At 44.1% G+C, this 10,473-nt stretch overlaps 1 protein-coding gene across 1 annotated transcript; it reads left to right on the plus strand.

Moving 5' to 3' along the window:
- Positions 1 to 3,020: 3,020 nt before the first annotated feature.
- insig1 (insulin induced gene 1) lies at positions 3,021 to 9,889 on the plus strand. Its single transcript, XM_084033357.1, has 7 exons — positions 3,021 to 3,211; positions 3,334 to 3,421; positions 3,535 to 3,884; positions 4,965 to 5,089; positions 5,296 to 5,462; positions 6,044 to 6,143; positions 7,845 to 9,889. The coding sequence occupies exons 3-7, from the start codon at positions 3,551 to 3,553 to the stop codon at positions 7,872 to 7,874; spliced, it is 756 nt and encodes a 251-aa protein (XP_083889483.1). The 5' UTR covers positions 3,021 to 3,211; positions 3,334 to 3,421; positions 3,535 to 3,550; the 3' UTR covers positions 7,875 to 9,889.
- The last annotated feature ends 584 nt before the right edge of the window (positions 9,890 to 10,473 follow it).

Consider the following 10,473-nt stretch of genomic DNA (forward strand, 5'->3'; position numbering starts at 1 on the left):
GGATGTATACCGTTATATCGCTATGAAATGAGTGAGGAAGAAAAATAGACCCCGTTCCGGTGTTTAAAAAGCAGAATTTCCCCTTTGACGGTGCTCTCATCCAATCAGACATGCCGTGTTGGTTCACGCCTCCTGCATTGCAGCGACGCCGTTCTCGGCGTTCACAAAAACGACACACAAACTTTTTCAACCTTCGATGCACTTTCACGCTTGACTTGTTGGGCACAGAGTGGTGAGACGGCTCCAGCGGAGTGCGGCTGTGACATTTATATCTAACCATTCGGTTATCTCTGCCATTTAAAAAAAAAATGGCATATTCTCATTCTGTTCAAGTGGAACCAATTTAAAGTCAGTCAATGTGAACGCGCTGTCTGGGAACTCTAATACCTGTGAGATGACTTATGTACCCATATACTAACATTTAGACACTCATTCTGAACCTGCTGTAGTGGGACTCTAACAGCTCCTTTATCTTCTAAACTGTGTGGTGACATGGTTAATAACTTATAATATGAAAGTCTCTGGGAGAGAGCAGCTTCCACTCCACTACCATTTGCCGTCACCGTTTGAAGGTACTCGTCGACAGGCCTGCCAGCAGCTCTGGGAAGCTGAAGCAGCAGCTCTTTAAGCAAAGGCTGTAAGTTTCATTTTCGCCATCGGTGGAGACACGTGCAGAGCAGGGGGTCTGGCGGTCTGAACCCCCAGGGGAGTTTTCAGCATCAAACACTTAATTTCCTGCATTCCCGTTAATTTTGACGCATCAATTTAAGGAGGGAAACGTCTTTATTTATATAAAGGAAAACACGCGATTCATTCTGTACTGCTTTCAAATACGTATTCTGTTGTAGATCAAATGTTTAAATGTGCATGTGGCGCCTATTCAAATCAATAACATAATTATAACATAATTTATTTGAATTAATTCCAGAACCCTTGGACTTTAATAGCACATGGAGTGTTTCAAAAACGTCCTGCACATTCAAAACATCCCCCACACGTCTGTGTTCTCTTCCTGAGAGTAAAGTCGTTGTACAATAGCATCGTTTGGGGACTCTGGTCCCCGATGAGACTAACTTTAGGGAAGCAGCTGCACGCATTGGAGGTGGAAAACCGGAACTAACTGATAACACTTCTGGTCTGGCATGAATATGTCGTCACAGTGCGTTTTATTGTCCACACAGATGTTACGTTCACCGATAAAGTGCAGCTCGGAGCCGATTCGGTCAGCTCTTCAGCGGGAAGCATCCTGGAGGCTGGAAACAGACACATTTAACACATTTTATAGATGAACATAGGTAGCTGATGTGCTGGGGCCCCATGGCTGGTGTTTTACCACCAATCAGTATTTTTGGCAAGTTGGCATAAAGATTCAAATGATTAAAGGGAGCAATATAAGACATTCAGAGCACCCATCCTCAGGTAAACACTGTTCTATCAGCACATTTCTGCACTGTTAGAGTCATGTGAAAGCCAATCAAAATGCTCCTATAGTTTTGTATCTTGCAAACATTAAGGAGCATGTGTGTGTTTATCATGTTGTAATACACAAACTGACCAAATTCCTTTCGTGCTCGCCAAAAAAGTTCATCTCAGTTTGGCAAGTTAGCAACCTAGCACGTGTGATTTACCACTGAGCACAAGGCACGGCACAGTAAAGTGCACCGCTGTGTGTAGGCGTGTAGCGACATTCACTCAAAAGCACCTCATGGTGCCGCTGAAGGAAAAATTGGGGGATAATGAAAGTCATTAGGATGCATGACAACGCAGCGAATCTGTGCAACATGTCACGGCAATCCGTGGAGCGGCTGTTGAGAGATTTCAGTCTGGATTAAAGTATTGTTCCCGAAAGCCTGACGTTGCCTCAGAGCCGTGCTGCTTTATTGCTAATAAGTCTCTGGTCTGTGTTTTCATAGTTACAGTTATATAGTAATTGGGGCGTCATTTTTCCTCCACATGGCACATCAAGTCAGCCATAGAAGAAGAGAAATCAGCAGTCGGGTGACAGCTTGAAACCAGTCCCCTCATTTGATGCAGAACTCTGCATTTTAGCACCACATTAAAAAAAAACCACAAATACAATTTTCTGAGACGTCAACGGCATAATTACACCAAAAATTAACTTAATTCTTAATTGAAAATAAATGCTATCTGATTACGCTTTTTATTTTTGTCCACCAAACGTGCTGTAGGTCATGAAGTGTCGTCTCACTTTGCAAGTCGATGACTCCAACCGTGGTATTACTTTGTACAAAGAGCCAGCAGCTGGTGAGTAAATATAGCTTCTTTGGGACTTTTTCGACGGTTGAACTGAAATAGCAGGACTTTCCCATTAATCTCACTGGAATTAAAGATGCAGCGTCTCATAAAAATAAAAAATCCACATATTTTTTATAATACCGTGTGTGCATCGTCCTCAGGCAGACGGTGAAAAACAAAAACATGGAGCGATAGGTGCTGCACGTATACAGCGGGAGGTGTGTTATCACGCTGGCCTATATACCACGTTGAGTCATGCAGGGTTCGTGCAAAACATGTTTCCGTGTTGTTGTCGGCCCTCAAAAGACGCGTGTCATTCGGGGACTGAACCTTTTTCACATTATCTCTTGACCGAGTGCAGTTGGTCTACATGGCCCTCCCCGAACACGCCTCCTGGCAAGCACGCAGGCCACGCCCCCTCTAACCTTACCTAAAGTTCAACTACTTTTTCCTTTATCAACAACTGATAAACAAACCCCACTTGTCCCATTTCCACCCCAAACCTGCCCATATAAAAGGCACCCGAGCAGGAGGTTGGGACTAGTATGAGGAGGTGCAGCCTGTTGGAATAGTTGGACAAGATCTGTCAAACTGAGCTTTTCTCCAAGAGGGACTTCTGCTTTTTATCCTGGTAAACACAAATGCCTTTAGTTCTGCATGGATTGCTCATTTAAAAACTTATTGTGCTACTTTTTTTTTGCTACTATAATGCAAAACTTTAATCTGGAGCATTTGAAAAAACTTCTTCAAATAACCTTTGCTGTTGGCTCTGCCTGTGTGCCACGAAATAAAAGTAGTTTCCACTTTCATTTCCAGCCTCCTGGTTCGCGCGTCCGTCCCCGGACAAGGCGGTGGGGTGGCTGACACGTCATATCAGCCGCCGCGCTCTCATTGGCTGCCGATCCTCACCCGACACAGCTGTGATTGTTTTCTGCAGAGGAAGCTCTCGTCGCTGGTATGAGCTCTGTGCTGTGGAATGGAGCAGCAACTATTTTTTCCCTCCCTCTCTCTTCTGTGTGTGTGCTAACGATGATGTGAACAAACAAGCTGATTACGAAATCCTTGTCGTAAAAACAGGGAGGCGATCCTGACTTAATCATTTGCAGAAGCGCGGATGATCAACAAGCGTGGAGGTTTCTTTCCTGGAGCAGACATTGAAGACAAGGTAAAAGGACCAGCCTCAACTTATCCAGCTTCCAGCAGCATCCGGGGAACCCTTTTTTGGCAACATTGTATCTCTTTGCTCGTGATGTAAATGTATCCGCTTCCTCCTCGCAGCCTTTAGAAGTGCCAAATGCCCAGACTGGAGGACCGCTGCTGGAGCTGCTCCTGCGCGTCAAGGGTCGAAACCAAGCACTCGTCCGGGGCTAACTGGTTAGCGTCCAAATCCGAAGAGATGATGTCCATCATCACCTCGGTGCTCCGCAACGCCTACGGCTCGCTGCACGACGTGCGGACGGCCAACCTCATCCGCCGGGGTCTCGTGCTCTTCACCGTCGGAGCCTTCCTCGCGCTCGTGCTCAACTTGCTGCAGATCCAGAGGCACGTCACGCTGTTCCCCGAGGAGGTGATGGCAACTTTGTTCTCGTCCGCCTGGTGGATCCCGCCGTGCTGCGGCACCGGGGCCGGTGAGTAGACGACACGCTGGGACGAGTGGGAGAAAATGTGGATTAGAAAGAGTCATCCGTTATGTGTAGTTTTCTGCTAAGTTTGAGACAAAGGAATGCATGGAGGGGAGGGGTCACATGGATGTAGCTTTTTCCATATAAAGAGGAAGGGATAGAGACTAATAAAGTCATTAAAAATGCATGATTTATCGGTGGGAATCATGTCTGTGCTGTTCATGCACACGCCTCGCCGTACTACGCTGCAAAACAGCGTGATTTCTGACTCATTTAGGAAATAAAACGACACGTTTCTACTCTCGCAGCTGCTGTCAGCTCCTGTATTATCACGTGGCAATTAATCACCATTCGGCTTTGTTATTGTTGGCCATTATGCAAGCCTTACTTCTCTAATGCTACACTAGTCTTCATGGTTTTTGTCTGGCAGTAAAATGTAAAAAAAAACCGTCTCTGAACAGATGGTAGCGATTCTTGAGGTCTGATTGGCCGCAACAGCCGGATACGAGTCGAGCCGCGCGCTCATTGGCTCGTGTCATAACGGGTGAGCTGAGAGAGGGAGGTGCTTTAAGGAGGGGGGGGTGCAGGAACCAGGAAGTGGGAGGGGGGAAGAAATAATAATAATTATGGAAAACACACCATTTATCGTCAGCTCCTCCTCCCACGTGCTGCAGGGCTGAAAAGAAATGAAAGTAGAGACGCGTTGCTTCTTGTTTTTCATGCACATAAAACATGTTCTGAACTACATAAACAATCATTGATCCTTTCCAGTAATCCTGTCATTTAAAGGCAAAACAACAGCTGCTTCTAGTTTATGAATTGCAATGACGTGCAAGGAATATGAGACTTTTAATTGACAATATAAACTGGTGTACAGGAGGTCAGCGTTACTTTAAACCCAGGACTGGCATCAAAGCAGTCAAACGGCATAAAAGTAAAGGTGAAATTGAAAAGTTCCTCGGTGTATGCAGGTGTCTAAACGACACGTTCAGCAAACACGACGATGCCGGCATTGTTGCCTGCTGGCGTTTTCACAGTGTTTCTGCTTATGTCGTGTAACTCGGGTGCGTTTGTTCCTCTCCACAGCTGTGGTCGGCCTGCTGTACCCGTGCCTCGACAGCCATTTGGGAGAGCCGCACAAGTTCAAGAGGGAGTGGGCCAGCGTCATGAGGTGCATCGCCGTGTTCGTGGGCATCAACCACGCCAGTGTTGTATCCTTTCCATCCAATCGTGTTGTATTATATAGATTTTTTATTTTTTTAGTCGTATGTCTAGTTTGGACCTCCAGCAACAGGATGTCCTGCTTTACCATGAAGGAGGGATGGGATTCTGCAGCTCAGGCAAATATTTGACTAAGGGCTCGTCCCTGCTGGTGTCACACTGTTTGGTTTTTGTCCTTAACCGCCCGCCGACACAGAAACTCGACTTCGACAACAACGTGCAACTCTCCCTCACGCTGGCCGCCTTGTCCCTGGGCCTGTGGTGGACGTTCGACCGGTCAAGGAGCGGCTTCGGTCTGGGCATCACCACCGCCGTCCTAGCAACCGTCTTCACACAGCTGCTGGTCTACAACGGAGTCTACCAGTGAGTCAGCTTTCTTTGTACAAGGGGAACAAAAGTCGTTTTCCTTTTTGAAGAAACGAAACTGATGCTTGTTAATTATATAAGCTGTTGGAGTAAAACTCCTCCCTGTGTGAATGAAGTATAAAATACCAGGAAGTACTCCCAGCTGACTGATTCCATCAACAACAACACCACACAAAAGAGGAACTTAATATCTTGTCTCCGGGAGCCCAATTAACAGGACCCCCTACTGGCTTCAGTGGCATATCATCCAAAAAAAATCCACAGCTGAGAAAAGTGACTGCTGTTCATGATAAGAGGTTCAAACGTGGCTCCTGCTGACTCTACAAGGTGGAAACGACAGATAGACGAGGGGAGATGAGTTTATTTTCCAGCGTGACAGGTTATTTGTTTGTTCCCTCCCCCGACGGATCCGTCTGTCTTTTTAAGATGTCTTCCCTGTTAGTGAGCGACGTCTTCTCTGACACGACATTGTGCTTTCATCATCCTACATCTTATTTAGCGTCGGAGGGAATAACACAGGCCAGAGTTCAGGATCGGCTGCAGTGAAATGAACAGTGTTTGTGTTTCCTGTCTTCCAGGTATACGTCTCCAGACTTCTTGTACGTACGCTCCTGGCTCCCGTGCATATTCTTTTCAGGCGGCGTTACCGTGGGAAACATCGGACGCCAACTTGCAATGGTAACGTCTGCAACTACTTTCATAACATCTCAAAAAATATATTTATTACTAGTTTGGTTACATCGTATAACTTAAGGAAATTCAATTTCCAAGTATGATTTTTAGCGTCTCCTTCAGACAAAAAGGGTCAGTCCAGATAAATATTCACAAAAATACATTAAATAAAAATAAAATCACAAAACAGCAGGTATAAATAAACAGCAAGGACCCATAAAAAGGTAAAAAAAAAATGTAAATGCTGTAAACCGCCCCACACAGTGCGTTTCTCACTCACTTCTTCATTATCTAAATGTAGAAAGGTCTGCCTACATGTCATCTGACTCTCATATGCAGCACATTTGACATTTATTTAGTTATAAGCTTGAACTCCTGTATGTGTGACATCTAAAAGGTTCGTTGCCACATCTTCACTTTGAGCTCTTGGTTGACCTACTCCTTTTTAAATTGGCGACCAAACCAGTTTAAATGCAGCGGTTTAACATCAGAGTGTGTTACAGTCACATAATACTCTTGATTCAGAGGCTTTTCAAATAATTGCCACGATTATAATTTGGTGGTAAACACCTGACGTGTCATATTTGCACCTAATATCACATAACTACCAGCCTGTCCAGACTTCAGAAGACTCCTCTGCACCACGCATGCTTTGTTTGCAGTTATGAAGCCGAACCAACAACAGGCGATAAAATTGTCAAACTGGTTTAAAGTCATGCAAAGTGCATCGGACGCCCCTCCTCTCTCCCTTCATAATTATCCCATCACGTCAGCTTTGATGTCTCCATTAAGCCCGTGCCCAGCAGCCTCACCTCATTCTGTCTGTAAAGTAAGAGTCCCGTCACTCCCTCAGTTTGACTCGAGCCAAAGCGTGAAAGCAGATTAAGGGTTTTGTTGTTTTTCACAGTCGTGTCGAGGCGAGGAGCCGGTCGGGACTCGGCTGACCGGAGGGTCATTTGCTACTTGTTGTTTTTTTGTTTGTGATGAGGCCCGAGGAATGTTTGGCACAAGTCTGCACTCGTGGTTTTTGTTTTTCCCCCCTCTCTTGTTGCTCCAGTGGGTCACTTTATGAGCAGGATCAGGAGGAACGTTAGACTTTGTATCTCAAAAGGGTTGTTTTGTTTTTAATTCTGGGTTAAAGCCAATTATAGTGAAACAATCTGTTTTACAGCATTAATCAGGCTGGTTTATGATTTAATTGCTCTGCTTTAGCGCTGAATCAATTTACATTCTTATCTGACCAGTCAGCACAAAGTTGTGTATACAAACTGCCCAGACCTTTGAGTATACATAGAATGTCTTTGTGTGCAGTTTCCTCATGTCCAGCTCTTCCCTTATTACACAAAATGAGGAAAAATGAATGTACAAAAAAGGGAACTGAAAGAAACATGACACATGATCGTGATTTGTTCATAAAGCTTCTGATCTAAAATAAAAAAAATCTGTAAATAGTCTAGTTTTTAGGTTTACAGCATGTTTGTGATTCATGTAATTGAAAATGAGTCACCTGAGGCTGATCTGAGTTTCTGTGTCATCAGAATTACACAGTAGTTTAATGCCAATTCTCTATGCGACTAAATCTACTTCAGTTCTTACACGGAAAAAAACAAGCTTCAACCACCAGAACCTCAATGTATAACCAACTCCAGATATTATAATGGTTTTAATATGTCATTAACTCCGAGCTCCTTCTCTGCCTCCCCTCAGGGTGGCGTCGAGAAACCCCACATGGACTGAACGGCGGGAAACGCAGGGGAAGAAAACAGGCGAAAAGGACGGCCGACGTAAAGATGGACGAGTTATACGAAGACTGAGTTAACGAGAGGGAAAAAAAAGACTCATCGTGTTGACTTCATCCTTTGTTCTCATAACAAAGTGAGGGTCAGAGAGAGAAAAAGCCCCTCATCTAACGTGCCATGTCCTCTGCACCTCCTTGTGGCCAAACCAACCCTCTGTTCTACTCCATTAGTGCTGAGGCTTCCTCCACACTCGACAGGAGGACACTGTTTTGCCTTTTTTTTGGTGTTGTTGGTGTAGTTTTTGAAGTGAAACTTTATTTCCACGCCGGAAGTACGCATCTTCCTGGCGGTGTTTTCGTGGAGTGGAGGCGCGTGCTTTAGCGTGGATGCGTCCCCGGTCCAGGCAGAGGAGACCGCTTTTTCTTTTGTTTTTAAGCCTGATTTATATTGTGATCATAAAAAAAGGGAAATGTTGTACGAGTGTCTTCCCCTCTCGCGCGTCGAAGCGTATTAAGCGGCCTCGGTGTGTCACTGGGACACGGGGGGTTGTTTGTTCCCAGCCAAACCAAATTAAGTATTTATTTTGTACGTTAAACCCCCCCATTAAACCAAAAGTACTGTATGACTGACAAAGAATGAATATTTGGGAAAGGACTTTCCTGAGAGTTACATACCAGTACAGTAAATATGATCCTAGTGATACATATTTACCGTCAAAGACACGAGTGGCATCAATATTCTCCTCTTAGTTGATCCAATCCTTTCTTTTAAAGTGACTCTTAAACACATTGGAGGTCGATGGAATGAGGAGAGACAGGAAACGTGGACAGGAGTGCCAGTTAATTTGAAACTGGCTGATCACTATGATGACATTTACTTGTGAATAGCATCACATTCACAACCGGCTGCCAGTACGAGATCATATAAGTTTATTTTTGGGTAAAAAGAAAAACTCTTGAGACCTTCAGTACTTTGTTTTGTCTGCTTCGATGGAAGTAAGACGTCAAAGCATTAGTCTGCAAGGAAAAAGCCAGCATGTTCACTTTTCTTGTTGTTTTTTTATCAGTAGAGCAGAGAGAAAGCCCCCATGGTGGATTGTGTTTTTGAAAGATTGTACCAGGAGTATAACTACAAGTACTTTTGCCAGCATCTTAAGTCACAGTTAAACCAGCTTCTACAACACTTTCCTGGTGATTTAAGTTCAGTTTGTGACCACCAGGTGTTAAACGCGTATTATTTCCCACTCCGAATATTCAAACTCTGGGGAACGCACACCGGTGGAAGGCGAGGACATTATTACTTAAGATTTGCAATCTGTGATTGCCTGTGTATTATAGAATGTAGTGCTTTTGTCACTATAACAGTTTTATCATTTGTACAAACATTGCTTGTGTTTAATGGCTTTCCTATGTGATCAGACAGGTATTATTACCACACTAGACCTACAGTATGTTAGTTAGCGTTTAGGGGTCTAGAGGATTAAGTGCAATCAGAGTATACATGAGCCGATTATTCATTCTTTTTTTATTTATTATTATTTCTGACAATGGCTTAAAAAAAAACAGTAATACTTGTTGTAAGTATATGCAGTGTGGATACTTCAGAAAGAAGCAATAACATCTTTGTTCATCAAGGTTTGTGTCAGAGATTAAATGCCTTCGGAGTCAATACCAATGACTCTCACCAGAGAGACGACATAAAAGATATATTGTGTCAAACTGTTGTAAAAAAAAAAATGAATATCTAATTTAGTTCTCATTTAGTCGAAGGAAGAAGAAGAAAAAAAAACCTGATTTATTTTTTTAAATGCTCTTTTCGTGGCAGATCACTTCAGGTCGAATCTGCTTGCATTCAGGTGTGTTAAACTGAAGAGGAAGCTTTATTTTTTTGGAGGTGGTGAAGCACCGTTTTTTGTTTTTCGATGTTTTTCGAGTTTCTGTGTGTCTGATATTTCAGCCGTGTATCATTTTTGCTACCATGGATTTAAGTGAGAAATAAAACACCTTATAAGGACATGTGTGTATAGTCATTAATCTCATTTATCCATCAGAGAAGATTATTCTAAGGACTGTGCATGAGAAGATTATTCTAAGGACTGTGCATATTAACAAATCTAGCTTCCCTCATATAAACCTGATACTAACATGCAGCTGAGCTTCATCCCCTCTGATTACCAGACACCAGCCTAATTACACGTCTCAGCAGCTTCAGTAAAACAACGTCCCTCTGATTTCTTTTTTCTTTTCTGGGTGTCAAACGCAGCCGCGGCTCAATTGCACCGGAGCTTTCTGGGGTTTGCTGATGGTGGCGTTTGTTGTGTCTGCTGTCACGGCCAAGTTGAATAGATGAGGACACTCTTTTGTCCGGGGTATCTGTCAGTCTCCGGAGCCAATATAATGTCTACGGCTGCATCTTCCCCTCTCGCTGAAAACCCCCCACCCCTGTGTGTCAGTGGGATCACGAGGAACTACCCCCCCACCTCCAACCCACCCCTCCCTCCCTCTGTCTACCCCTCTCTGAACACGCCTTTCTGGAGGGCAGACTTCTATTTATACCTAGCGGGGGACTGACAGTTAACCTTTTGCTCTGGGGGGGGA

The sequence above is a fragment of the Eutrigla gurnardus genome, assembly GCF_963514095.1.
Source record: "Eutrigla gurnardus genome assembly, chromosome: 18".
In the NCBI taxonomy this organism is placed as follows: Eukaryota; Metazoa; Chordata; class Actinopteri; order Perciformes; family Triglidae; genus Eutrigla; species Eutrigla gurnardus.

Bases quoted from the DNA above. Each gene is read 5' to 3' on its own strand.
- insig1 (XM_084033357.1), top strand. From the start codon at position 3,551: ATGCCCAGACTGGAGGACCGCTGCTGGAGCTGCTCCTGCGCGTCAAGG. The intron at 3,885-4,964 runs GTGAGTAGACGA...TCCTCTCCACAG, and splicing joins GTGCTGCGGCACCGGGGCCG to CTGTGGTCGGCCTGCTGTAC. The intron at 6,144-7,844 runs GTAACGTCTGCA...GCCTCCCCTCAG, and splicing joins TCGGACGCCAACTTGCAATG to GGTGGCGTCGAGAAACCCCA.